Here is a 14,432-nt window from a genome sequence, read left to right as displayed (position 1 = left end):
ATAACTATACAAAAAGACAACAATATTAGCCTAAAAATAATAAGTGATTCAATTAAGTCTTGATGTCATTGTAATGTCACCAGTCACTTTTCCTCCTAATTCACCCAGCCGCTTTCTCTCCTTGTTGGATGAGATTACCAATGTAAACAAACGACATACCTCCTCCTCTCCTTCAGTTGGTCAACAGATCCTGATCCTCGCTCATTAAGTGAAGGGGCGTATTTGTTCAGTGGGTCAAACCAATAATATGCTCCTTCACAGCCCACATCCGATTGCCATTGGCTCACGCTATAGTCAGTCTTTACAGGCATGAAAAGCCACCAAAGCAATCTCCCGCTTCAAACTAGAGCTTATTGGCTTCGAAAGGTAGAGATGTCAGTGGATAGGAAATATGAGTCAGTGCATGGAGGGGAACGAGAACTATTCATTCACTTAAAAGATTAGTTTAAAAAGACACATTCGTTCACAAACAAAACATGCACGCACTAAGGCTAGCAAGCGTTACGTTGCATCAAGAATATTAGTGAACCATGTGACATTTTTATCAGCTGTGCTAATAAGTTAATTCATATAGAGGAACACTGGAGATGGATTATGGCAGTCAGAAGAAAGAATAATGCCATATTTACTGGCACTCCCTCAGAAACTGAATTTGAATCCATTACAGCAGTTTTGGGGAAATTAATGCAAGGATAATTAACACTAAGAATAATGTTATAAATGTACATTAAATAAATAAAAAAAAAACAATTGCAAATATTTAAGTTTACTAGATTTACATAAATCTAAATTACTGCTAAAATGAGGCAGAAATGCATCATCACAGTCTGTGAAAGTGGCTATTCACACAAAACTAGCATATGGCTTCAGAAGACTTGGAATTTAGTGCCGCTAGAGTCCTTTTAACCCCTTTTATGATACTTTCATGGTGCCTTTTTATCATTTTGTAACGTTTGGAATGATGTTGAGTAAACTGATGACTGAATACTTATTTTTAGTGAAATATCCCTTTTACCAGATCTTCATAGTAACTCAAGATCACAAGTACTTTATGGTCCCCTGAGGATTCCTGTAATAGTTGGGTTGGGCGTTGAGACTCCTACGAGAGGTTTTATTTATAATGTGTATTCCTATGAGAACTGTGTTTTGTATTGTATCGGTGGTTTTCTGCAGAGCACTATAAACCCAGTGGATGGGCTATTTCAACCTACCCCTCTCAATACCTCTGCAGTCAGTGCCATGCCAACGCAGACCACTCTCCCCACAGGTGAGCTGTCTCTCTCTCTTTCTCTGTTTCTTTCTCTCACACACACACACTCTCCCTGCATGTCCTTCTTTAAAAATGTCACATGCTCCGGTTGATGGCTTCTCTGCATTGCCGTCCACTGATTTAGAAGCTCAGAGTTAAATTTGGTTTGCAAATTCTGTGTGTATGTATTTTAAAACATAAGGGGTGTGTTTTTATACACAGATGGAGCTCAGGTTTGTAAAACAGAACAGAGGCCTTCTTCTTTACCCATGGGTCCTGTTGTCTCTGTGATGGGCAGCCTTCAGACACCCACTCCCAACAGCACAGGTACGAACCAATAGTCAGCCAGTCATGAAAGGTACCTAGTGTACTAGGTAAAAAGTCAAACTAAAATATTATGAGAATTGGAGTGAAACTAAACTCATAGTTCTTTGGAAAATTACTCCAGTGGGAAAGTTATGGATATATGTTTGTGAAGGACCAGAGGTAAATGCTGCTAAATAAGAAGGCAAACCTTTAAAAAAACAGTATATTAGGATGAATCTTAAAGTGAAAACAGTACATTCAGTTCTTTCATTCAAATTGTGAAGACATTTTTGAGACACCTTCAAAAAGTCTGTGTGACCTGGCATTTGTTGAGCTTCAGATGCAGGTTTTTCTTTGCCTTTACTGTGTGCAGGTGTTGCTGGTTTCACTAATCAGGGTTAGATTTTTCACAGGTCGTTAGTCAAACAGTTTTACAGAAATAATTGGTGCTAGATTTCTAATCTCTCTATCCCAAAAACATATTCAAATTAAAATATCCAAATAATTAATACCTCCAAAGAATTTCTTAACCCTTGTACAGTCTTCGTTACAGGCCGACACTCTCAGTATTTCCGGTCACATTTGACCGGATACAGTAATCGTGTATTTTATTAAATTTTTTTAAAGAAATGGGATAAAACTAACTTTACTGAAGTAATAACACTAAACTTATTTATTTCTGTTGGATTTTCTTTTGGGTGTTCAGACCTAGTTTACCTCTAAATGGCTGAATTACACCATTTATTTTCAGATAAAATAAACACATTTTATATTACTTTCACTCAATTAAAAACATACACTTTATTAAACAAAAAATAAGAAAATATCAAAATGTGTTATACATTTGGAGCATCTGCTGCCATCTGCTGGAAAACAAAATATACACTTACATGAAATTACAATTATTACCAATAGATAGCTGCAGCGATCCACACATGCTGCCTGGTCACTGTAGAGCAATGTTGTAATAAAGTTAATTTCTAGATATTAAGTTATGAATTTGGATAAATATTTAGATATAATCAAAGACTATTATTTGTCAAAGCTTAGCTTTTTTTACGTGCACAGTCAAACTTGACCATGGTGTTACAAAGAGTAGACTTAAGAGTAAGTATTTCGTTACAAAACTTTTATTTTGCAAATGAAAATTCAGTTCAAATTCAGTCATGTATTTCAAGTAAATGAAGTATAATAATTGCAAGATAACAAACGGCAATAAACAAATAATTCATAAAAAACAGTAATAAACAGTGAATAAGAATATAGTCTCATTTGTTATAAAGCCTTATAATAAATAATAAAGACTTGCAAATTACACAGACTCATAGAATCTAGCCAACATTTTTGTGTATGTGTGTTCAGATGGCAAAAGTAGGAAAAGTCACCAAACCTTGTACTGTTCCAATGAAGGAAATTTATTATTTCAAAAATAAAAATCAAATCTTTCAAAAATGACCGAAGACAGCAGAAGGTCTAAAGGAATACTTAACCCAAAAATGAAAATTCTGTTATTATTTACTAACCCCTTGTGTCGTTGCAAACACTTTTGGACTTTTTGGTCACTATGAACTGTCATTGAATGGCAAGAGCATTGTAATGATTCTTTAAAAATGTCTTCATTTATGTTCTGTGGTAGAATTAACAGCATACAGGTTTTGAATGACATGAGGATGCATAAATAATGACAGCATTTTCCTTTAAGAATTGTAAACTGATGTTTTTGTTGTACTATTTTGCTATAACTTCTGTACTTTAAATGTTAGAAGAAGCAGTATTCTTGTAGTATTCCTCTGCAGTGGGGATGCCGACAGAGCTGTTCTCTCTGCAGTGAGTGTGTTTTCCCCTGACTATCATTAGTGCATCAGAGAGACCAGCTTCTGCTGAGGCAGTGCAGGATGAGCTGAGCTCAGCAAAAACACAGCAGATCGGTAGCACTCTGGACAGCAGTGCAAGAAACTAGACATAAAACAATCAAGTTATTGAATCTGAACAAACTACAGACTGTGAATTAGGATTCCATTTAAATTCAGACCGAAAGTGCTTGCGTGTTCGATAGAGCTGATTTATGTGGAAAGGTTTGTGAGCAGACTTACCAGCATAAAGAAACTTTTTATTTATTAGACTGACAGTCTCACAGTTACATTGATACTGTCACTGTGTTCATAACAGCACTTCATATCAGCTATTTCATCTTTGTATTGCTAAGATACATTTCCTACAATGCTTTACAATACTGTATTCACGATACACTTTAATATCCTAAATTAAGAGACAGATCGCACAATACGCACATCTTGCTTAATAATGCACACACACGACAGAAACGCAGGAAAGAAGTTATAAAAAATATTACTTTGAGGCTTATTTTGTGTAAAGGAGAGCAGAAACAGCGCTTGACAAATCATTAGGGCTTTTCACATTTTCACAAAAATAATCAGCTGGGGAAGGAATTCAGACACTGCCGATATATAGGTGCAAAAAACTCGCATAGAGTGAAAATATGAGCAATTAATCTGGAAAATAGCTAAACCATCCTATTTGCAAAGATCTCAGCTCTCTAAGAGGTTTGTGTTTATTCTTTACATTTGTTTACAAATATATATTTCGAGGTGTTGTGTTTATAGGCCCTATTGAAAATATGTAATTTTATTTATAGTAATTTCTACATATACTAGTCCATTTTTAACATTAAAAATTGTACAAGTTAACATTAGTTAACACAATATGAACTAACATGAATAAACAATTGTATTTTTATAAATTGACATTAGCCAAGATTAATAAATGTTGGAAAATTATATTATATATTGTCAATGATACCTAATGCAAACATTGTTGTAAAATGTTACCCAGTAATTATCATACTTGCAGTTTCCATGACCTCATATTATTGGAGACATTGGTTTATTTGTGCTTCTAGAAATAAGTTGAAAGGTGATCATAATAAGGTGATAAAATGGTGACTTGTCACAGCATCTAAAATGCACATATCGCATGCATGTACATATTAACCTAACATCTTCATTTTGGGGAAAAAAAGCTACTGGACACATTATTTTTCATCTATTGAGCTATACAGTATAGTGCTTCTTTTTTTGTGCTTTCTATTTTAAAAATCTGCTCATCACATTTGCAGTGGTTCTAGGATGTTTTAAAATTAGGACAATTTTCACACCAGGGGGCCCATTTTCATGATTTCACCAAGAACCCCACAAACCCATGGGCTGGCCCTGATAATAACAATACCATCTCTGTAGGTTTTTTTTTTTTCTTAATGTTACTTGAATGTTTGATATTGCTTTTAGAAACTTTAAGCGCAGTTTTCTTCATTTGTTTCTTTGTTCTTATTTTAGAACTAACTGTTTTTTTATTCTTTTGAATAATTACTTGAGAACTTAATAAAAATCTATCTCTATTTCTCTCTCTGTCTATCTCTCTCTGGTATATAGGCCTATACAATAATCTAGGAAATAAAAAGTGAGATGTCAGAAAAATAACTTTCCACTGTAAATAACAGTGCCTTCTTGCCATTTGAAGTTTTTTTTTTTTTTTTTTTTGTCCTCTAGTGTTATATTATCAAAAATAAATTCACATATTTTTGAATTTTCTGCGTTATAGATTCTAAAAAATCCTTTATTCGTTCTAGACAAACTTGTGCAGGTTTTCTACTGAGGTGAAAGTTTTGAGAGGACTTGAGTCGCAACATGTTCTTTGTTAACGGCTTCTGTAATTTGATCTGCTCATGTCTCTTACATTGTCAGTTAGCATCAGAACATCATTTTTATAGTATGACTTTAACCATGTATTATGCACCATAAACCAAATGGCGAGTTGATTCCTCAAACTCCAGTATTTTCCCTCGCTATACCACGTCTACATAGCCAGAATATTTGTATGAATAAACAGAGTTATTTTGCGTCCTAATAGATTTGCGAGTACACATGGCATGTTTTGAGTGGCGCGCACACTCTCTGAACGAGAGCAGGGAGATTTGAGAGTGCGCGTCCAGTTTTGAGTGAAAGCAAAGGAAATCTGCGGGCGAGCGCAGAGATTCGCACTTGCGCAACCGGTACATGGGATGACATGCATGTGATCTCAAGCCATAAAAGGGAAGAATGCAAAGGGAAGAATGCAAAAGTTAACGGATGTAACGAGTCCTTTCCTCCAAGTCAGAATGCACCCAATGCTTGAGTCCAAGTCAGAGTCATTAATGTTCAAGTCAGAGACGAGTCACGAGTCATCATTATCGTGACTAGAGTTGGACTCAAATACTACAACACTGGTAGCATCAGTTAAAATCAATAGTTTTCCATTTCAGATGCCACTGTAGAAATGAAGTATTCACAGTCAGCCGTGATTACTTTAATCAATGAGTGAAAGTGTCAAATAACAGGACGGTTACTGAGATTAAGCGAGTAGTATTCAGCTGGTCATGCGATTCTAACATGGCAGCCCCCATGTGTGGACCCTCTCCATGTAGAGTAAAACAGCTTTTATAAGGTTACTGATATGACTGGAGTCTTCATTTTAATGTGAATGGTCATGATTTCCTACATATGTTAAAATATTACAATTCATGTCTTTAGGAGTTAAACTTTTTTTAATGAGGAATAAATTACTCAGTGCACCTTTAATTCAAGTGACGCTCAATCGACATTATTTGTGGCATAATGTTGATTACCACAAAAATTTATTTCGACTGGTCCCTTGTTTATTTTTATCTTTTTAAAGCAAAAATTGAGGTTACAGTAAAGGACTTACAATGGAAGTGAATTGGGCCATTCTGCATTAAAATACATACTGTTTCAAAAGTATAGTCACAAGACGTAAACATTTTATGTGTTAACATGATTATAGTGTGATAAAATCGCTTCCGACCTTATCTGTGTAAAGTTATATCCAATATTACAACTTTGTTGTCATGATGACGTAACAGCTATAAACCCTGTAATGTGTTAAATACTATAAAGCCAGTAAATCCCTGATTTTATCACACTAAAATCATGGTAACACGTAAAATATTTATGTATTGTGGCTATACTTTTAAAACAAAATGTCTTAACATTTGTGGACTGGCCCCATTCACTTCCATTGAAAGCCCTGACAGTTTTTTTTTTTTTTTTTTTTTTAAATAAATAAACAAGGGACGATTAAAATTGTATGTATTTTTGTGGTAATCAACATTATGCCACAAATGCTTTTGATTGAGCTTAACTTGTATTGAACCTGGAACATTCCTTGAATAATTAAGTAGTACATAATTATATAATTACATATCAACATGAGCATTAACATGAAAATGTCTGTGAGACCGCAGGTTTTTGTAAAGTCGCTTTGATAAGAAAGGTTTGGCATTTGCATAAGAGTGATTGGCAGTGATGGTGGGCGTGATCCTTGTATTTGAATATTCATGTTTTGTGGGAAGATGTAAAACAGTGAAGGTGGATTCATTGTTTGAAATGGAATTTAAAAGGTTCAGCCTACTAGTGCTCAAACAGTGGCTTTTGATATGGTTGAACTGAATGTTTTGTGTTTAAGATTGTTGATTAGGTCACCATAGATGTGTATGGAGTGGCTGATGTTATGATGTTAACACCACTGACATATTGCTAGTTTTAGCAATCAGAGTTTGTGCTTGTGTAATCAGCTGTGTAGATATTGCTAACTATCTAGATGAGCTCATGGGTCATGCTGTTTATTTGAAGAAGATTATGCCACCCACTTATTCAAAAGCATAAAACCTCAACTCATAACAGGAAGTTAAGCTGACCGTCAGCTGTGGTGTTTTTAGTTTTTAAATGAGTGGTATACTCCAGAGTTCCACAGCGCACACAGTCAACATATTGACACATGTATTGGTTTAATTTTCTTGCTTTGATTTTCAGGGAGTGGTCCCTCAGCTCCTAGCAGCAGTGGAACATCGCCCAGCCACATGAACGTACCACCTCACACCATTCCTGACTTCTCTTATTCCAGTAGCGAAGATGAGTTTTACGACGCAGATGAGTTTTATCAGAACAGCACCTCACCGAAACACTGTATAGAGTGAGTTACACACACAAAATCCATCAAAACACTGCAAAGTGTGAGTTAGATACATGCATACAACACACCATTGACTGAATTACATTTATGCATATATAAACACATACTCATTTACAAATAGAACTTATTAAAACAGTAACACTTTACAATAAGGTTCTGTTTGTTAACATCAGTTAATGCACTATGAACTAACAATGAGCAATTCTATTATTATTAACTAACATTAACAAAGATTTATAAATGCTATAAAAGTGTTACCATTTAAACAATGCTGGACGAGTAAATTATAGTAGCACCTGCCCACACGCACATTAACTGTAACACTGAAAAGAGAGAAAACAATACTGCTTAGAGATAAACACACTCACACTCCCCCGCAGTATTTTCTCCATAACACCAAAATAAACACTCTGACCTAATTAAAACGGTACATGGACACAGTTACACTCATGCTTACCCACATATAAACACACACACACACACACACACACACACACACACAATCTTCTGCATCTCCACATCAAATAACCTGGGAATAAACATAATGTTCTTATTTGTTGTGTTTCTTAATCCAGCCCGAACAGAACTGCTGCTGTGAACAGTGAAGACAGTACACCGCTAAAACGTCCAGACACCAACGAATCCATCAACTCCTCAATGTCTAATGGCACCACTGATGCAGGTACACAAATCGCACATCTTGCACCTTTAAAGGGATGGTTCAGCCAAAAATAAAAACCAGTTTAACTTTCTGTTGTGGAACACAAAAAAGACATATAGCAGAATGTCCAAGCTGCTCTCTTCCTTACTATGAATGTGGATGGGGACCGAAGGCTGTAAAGCTCTAAAAAGCACCATAAAATTAGTCAATGAGATTCTTCTGAAGCCAAATGATAGCTGTGTGAGGAACAGACTGAAATTTATGTCATTGCTCACTGAAATTCTTGCTTGATAGCCGTGGTCACCATTCACTTTCATTATATGGAAAAGAGCAGCTTGGAAATTTAGTTGGAAGTAACTCTCTTTGTGTTCCATAGAAGAAAGAAAGGTTTGGAACAACATTATGGTGAGTAAATGACACCATTTTTTTGGGAGGGTGAACGATTCCTTTACATGTCCACTAGACTGCACCATTGCAAATAACATGTTTGTGTTGTGACTCTTTTCTCAGTGCTGCTGTTAATTATTTGTTTGCTCTTTTTTTACATTAGATGAGATATTCAGTGTTCTTTGGTTTGTGTGTGTGTTCATGTTTTTCTCAGATCAGTTTGACAGTCATGATGAGAAGGATGACGAGGGAGAGGGCGAATCTGTGGAAGAACACAAGAGTGTCATCATGCATCTCCTGTCTCAAGTGCGACTGGGCATGGATCTTACCAAAGTAAACACAAACAAACTCTTTTTCTCATTCTTCTCTTTTTTTCTCTCCTTTCATTTCTACCTCTTTCATATCTTTCTTTTTCATCCTCAGGTTGTCTTGCCGACATTCATCTTGGAACGAAGGTCGTTACTAGAAATGTATGCTGACTTCTTTGCACACCCGGATTTGTTTGTAAGGTAATGTTCCCTTCAGACTGCATGCTTACTGTCCGTTCACTGACTGTCTGATGCAGATTGCATCAATCTAGTCAGATTGGTTGACTTTACACAACTTCCTGTGTTAAGATCACTGGATTTTTTTTTTTTTTTATTCAGTCCACCTGGAAACAAAGTCATGTTAGGTACAGGGTTGGGGATTAAAGTGCTTTTGAGGATGAAATAATCACTCAATTTGCACTTAGTAGCAAGTTAACTAGATAACCATGAGCATATCTGTTTATATTTCAATTTATTACACAATTCTGTGAAATATCTGCAAAATAGTTTGAACTTATTACTTTTGGACTCCTCATCATGGAGTACATACACATTTACCACTGTTTTTCCAATGTTCACAGGGTCTCCCACTCCATTATTTTAATTACTTTTTATTCATGCTGGTTTATTATTATGGCATCATCGATTGCAGTTAAACCTCCCCCTAAATGGCACATTCATAAAAATGAATTGTGGTTAGTCACTTTACATATCAGTCAGACAGTCTCTTGGGCAGAATAAGCAGCTATGTGGACAAGCATGGTCTGGACTGCACTCGTCCTGTCTTGGATGTGGATCTGACAGTTGTGCTACCATATGGTCTTTCCTTTCTTACTTCCTGTAAATCTTGTAAAAAATGTATTAGAGCGGTGCTGTCATTATTGACTAGTTGAGCCTGAGCTCCAGCTCACAACTCTTGTGATTTACTTCTAATCAATAATTTTTCAGTCCAATCATAAATAACTAGTTTTGTCTTGAGTGGTTAATGTATTTGTATTGAGTTTTATATTGTTTTTGTATTGAGAACTGCAGCAGTGCTCCCTCATAAATACTAGTACTTTGGCACTAATCTTTTAAATGATTTCTCTGGCATGTCCTACAGTATTGCTGATCAGCAGGATCCAAGGGACCGCATGGTGCAGGTGGTAAAGTGGTACCTCTCTGCCTTTCACGCTGGTCGGAAAGGATCTGTGGCCAAGAAGCCCTACAACCCCATTTTGGGCGAGGTGTTCTTCTGTCACTGGGACCTGCCCTCTGAATCCTCTGAGGATTCTGCTTCTTCTGTGAGTGTGTGTTTGAAGGTTTTAAATGGATAGTTCACCCAAAAATGTAATCACCCTCATGCCATCCCAGATGTGTATGACTTTCTTTCTTTCTTCTGCAGAACAAAAACAAAGATTTTTTAGAAGAATATCTCAGCTCTGTAGGTCCATACAATGCAAGTGAATGGTGACCAGACATCTGAAGCTCCAGAAAGCACATTGGCAGCATAAAAGTAATCCATACGACTCCAGTGGTTAAATCCATATCTTCAGAGGCGATCTGATAGGTGTGGGTGAGAAACAGATCTATATTTAAGTCCTTTTTAACATAAATCTCCACATTCACTTTCAGAATGTTAAAGAATGTGAAAGTGGAGATTTATGGTAAAAAAAAAAAAAAAGACTTAAATATTAATCTGTTTCTCAACCACACTAATCGCATTGCTTCTGAAGATATGGATTACTTTTATGCTGCCTTTATATGCTTTATGGAGCTTCAAATGTCTGGTCACCATTCACTTGCATTGTATGGACCTACAGAGCTGAGATATTCTTCTAAAAAATCTTTGTTTTTGTTCTGCAGAAGAAAGAAAGTCATACACATCTCGGGTGGCATGAGGGTGAGTAAATGATGAGAGAATAAAACATTTTTGGGTGAAATATCCCTTTAAGGGGTTGTTCACACCGAATGTGTTTTTGTAAGAAGAGAATGTTTGCAGTACTTTATCTTATTTGGTGCTGTAAACTAAGATGAGCAGCTTCTTTTTCAGTAGAAATGTTGGAATCCAGAATCAAATAAAGATTACAGTGGGATGAATAGAATTATAGTGCTCCCTGTAATTGTATTATAATTTATCTTTCTATCTCTCTCTCTCTGTTTCTCTCCTGCTCTGTCTTTCTCCATCTGTCTCACTGTCTGTCTTTCTAGGAGTCTGTATCAGAGGGGCCAGTGCCATGGAGTAGCAAGAACAGTGTGTCATTTGTGGCAGAGCAGGTTTCTCACCACCCTCCCAGTGAGTGCTCAACTAAATAGTCATTAGTGATTGATAATGTAAAGATTTTAAGAATCAAAGTTGCGAACAAGACCCCTCCACCCTCCCATATTTTACCCATTTCCTTATACTTTGTTACTTAATGTCTATTGATTTTTGTTTTCTTAGCGCATATTTTTTTTTTCTGCAGTATCTGCATTTTATGCAGAGTGTTTCAGCAAAAAAATCCAGTTCAACGCCCACATCTGGACAAAATCGAAGTTCCTTGGAATGTCAATTGGTGTCCATAATATTGGTCAAGGTAGGCAGGGACATTCAATTGTCGATAGTTAATGCAGTGTTCAATTCTCAATAGTAATAAAGTTGCACATCAGTACTACAGCAATGCTTAATTGTCCTCTCCTTTCTACCGTAGGTTGCGTGTCTTGTCTTGAACATGATGAGCACTATATTCTTAATTTTCCCAATGGCTATGGAAGGTAAGCATTGTCTGCTTCTATCTCTGTTTTTGAGATGAGTATTATGCTATTATATAAGAGGTGGGGCATCTCATCCATCTAACTGTGCCCTTATAGGTCGATCCTCACTGTTCCATGGGTGGAGCTTGGTGGGGAGTGTAATATTTCCTGTTCCAAATCTGGCTACAGTGCCAATATAGTTTTCCACACCAAACCTTTCTACGGAGGAAAGAAGCACAGGATAACTGCTGAGATTTTGTAAGTCAAGGTGATATTTAAAGGGATAGTTCACCCAAAAATGAAAATTCTGTCCTCATTTACTCACCTTCAAGTTGTTCCAAACCCGTATGACTTTCTGTCTCCGTGGAACACAGGAGGAGATGTTAGGCAGAATGTTAGCCACAGTCACCATTCACTTTCATTGCTTCTTTTTCCCTTTCAATGAAAGTGAATGGTGACTTAGATGTCATTCTGCCTAACATATCCAAGTCATATGGGTTTGGAACAACACGAGGGCGAGTAAATAATGAAATCTGTCCAATTACAGAGATTTTTTTGTGTAAATTGTCCCTTTAAGCATCAGATGCATTAAATTGAAAGCACTCAGTATTCAAACTGTTTTCCTCTTTCAGTGCCCCCAATGATAAGAAGTCATTCTGCTCCATTGAGGGAGAGTGGAATGGAGTGATGTATGCAAAATTGGCTACCGGGGTAAGTTTGAGCCTAGAGAAGCAAGAAGAGGAATTACATTACATTAAGATTAAAACTGAAGGAGGATTCTTTTGTTTTCCTCCCAGGAAAATGCACTATTCATTGACACAAAGAAAATGGGCATTGTTAAGAAGAAAGTGCGGAAATTGGAGGACCAGTTGGAGTATGAATCCAGATGGTGTGTGGTTCTTTTCTGACAAGCTTTTTCCTCCACTCTCTAAGTGTTTTATTCATCGTAAAACTTCTGAAACTGGGTTTGCCGCAGCTCTAAACATCTCCAGAGGCCATTTTCTCTCAAGCTGCAGTCCAGATTCATTATTAAAATGCTTTTTTATCTTGAGCTTCACTCCACGGGAAGTCATGGGAAACCAGCCTTGAAAACCCATTTATACTTTATATATAAGAATGCCGCAGGTTCTTAAATGTACCTCATTGATTTTCTGCATGAGGTCTCATATTTGTTCCACTTGATTTTGGGAGGTATTAATGTATCTTTAAAGCCAGTTCAGTTCAATTTTGTTATAGTTTTTGTTATTTTAGCTGTCTTTACACCGTGTCTGTAACAAATGTGAGCGGTGCCTTAAAAACCTTGTGATATTCTGGTCTCTGGCCTTCCTTCTTTTTTTTCAAACCATATCTATACTTAGTTGTAGCAATACTAACTTTGTTCAGTTATTGCGCTTTTCTAAAACAACCCAAGCAACATCTGTTTTTATACCAATGGATTTCGGGTGAGAACAAAGTAGGATTTTATTTTCATTTTACTGGTGTAGTTACTAGTGTAGCCTTGATTTTTACAGCTAATTGATCTGTTAGTGAACATTCTGAGATGACATTATTTGCTGAACTTCAAAAAGGCAGGTCAAGTGATGTGTTTCTGCCTGGGTTCCTCTGTGAGATTAACTGATTTAGATCTGTTATTTCCCTGTCTGGCTTTCAGTCTGTGGAAGGACGTGACACTGAACCTGAAACTGAAGGACATCGACGCGGCGACGGAGGCCAAACACAGGTTGGAGGAGAAACAGAGGGCGGAGGCCAGAGAGAGGAAGGAGAACGAATTGCAATGGGAAACAAGAGTAAGTGTCCTTATAGGGGAAATGTAAGACGAAAAATAAATGGCAGCATGTTCTAAAGCAAATCCTTTCAGCCATGACTATATTGTAGTAAAACCATGGTTAATTTTCGTAATGGTTAAACAAATGGGATGACAACATTAAATAGAATACAAATGTATACTTAATACACACTAATAAACTATAAAACTACTTCTGAACTACTGTAAAACACCCTATATAACTGAATCGAAATATTGTGATAAACAGAATCAATACACAAAATACTTTTGCTTCAACGAAGAAGGCAAAGTCCCTTTAAGGCAGTATTATCTCATCAACTAAATCCTTTACGAAGGGTTTTTTGATTTCCTCAATGATAACGAATACATAATGAAAAAGACGCATCATGACGACAATTAAACGATTTTATTAAAGCAAACTGTTGATGAAAAATGGCGAGGAAAAAAGAATACTGCAAGATATTAACAGTGCACGATATGAACATAAGAAGAAACATCTAGAGAAACAGCTGTTTATAGAAGAACATATTAGATATGGATTTATCTAATCCGATAATCCAGTATGTTGAGGATTTCTCCTCTTGAACTGTGGGAGTTAAACGCGTTGAATACTGGCAAAATTAACCGCATTAATTATCTCACTCAAATGCATCCTATTATGAGATTAATCACAATATCCACAACATCTATGTAATATTACAACTTTTTACATGCACAGACAATGAAGCGAGTGAACAGGTGAATTTAAACTAAGTTACGCGCTAATCATAATATGCATTATTTGTGAATGCGCTGTTTCCATATAAACACGCTACAGGCAATGCAATATTCTAAACTGACTAAACAAGGAAAATTAATAAAGCGTTAAGAATTCAGAATACAGTAGGCTAACTTCTAAAAAGTAGCTAATACTTAAAGATATTCATTACATGGTATTATTTCAGGAGAAAGTTTCCACAACAAGGACAGTTGTGCAGT

General features: G+C 36.3%; 1 protein-coding gene across 3 annotated transcripts in view; it reads left to right on the top strand.

The window, feature by feature from the left end:
• LOC127415251 (oxysterol-binding protein-related protein 9-like) overlaps window positions 1-14,432 on the top strand; it is a 47,506-nt gene that overhangs the window by 30,595 nt on the left and 2,479 nt on the right. For all 3 annotated transcript variants that reach the window (XM_051653924.1, XM_051653923.1, XM_051653925.1), the window contains 14 exons: window positions 1,174-1,267; window positions 1,472-1,576; window positions 7,441-7,600; window positions 8,176-8,282; window positions 8,863-8,981; window positions 9,072-9,157; window positions 10,059-10,239; window positions 11,147-11,231; window positions 11,401-11,511; window positions 11,626-11,689; window positions 11,786-11,926; window positions 12,301-12,379; window positions 12,466-12,557; window positions 13,320-13,455. In XM_051653924.1, coding sequence (XP_051509884.1) covers window positions 1,174-1,267; window positions 1,472-1,576; window positions 7,441-7,600; window positions 8,176-8,282; window positions 8,863-8,981; window positions 9,072-9,157; window positions 10,059-10,239; window positions 11,147-11,231; window positions 11,401-11,511; window positions 11,626-11,689; window positions 11,786-11,926; window positions 12,301-12,379; window positions 12,466-12,557; window positions 13,320-13,455 — 1,560 coding nt within the window. The remainder of the gene's footprint in view (window positions 1-1,173; window positions 1,268-1,471; window positions 1,577-7,440; window positions 7,601-8,175; window positions 8,283-8,862; window positions 8,982-9,071; window positions 9,158-10,058; window positions 10,240-11,146; window positions 11,232-11,400; window positions 11,512-11,625; window positions 11,690-11,785; window positions 11,927-12,300; window positions 12,380-12,465; window positions 12,558-13,319; window positions 13,456-14,432) is intronic.

Source organism: Myxocyprinus asiaticus, chromosome 24, assembly GCF_019703515.2.
Source record: "Myxocyprinus asiaticus isolate MX2 ecotype Aquarium Trade chromosome 24, UBuf_Myxa_2, whole genome shotgun sequence".
In the NCBI taxonomy this organism is placed as follows: domain Eukaryota; kingdom Metazoa; phylum Chordata; class Actinopteri; order Cypriniformes; family Catostomidae; genus Myxocyprinus; species Myxocyprinus asiaticus.
The sequence above is the reverse complement of the archived record's forward strand: the minus strand, read 5'-3'. Positions and strand labels throughout refer to the sequence as shown.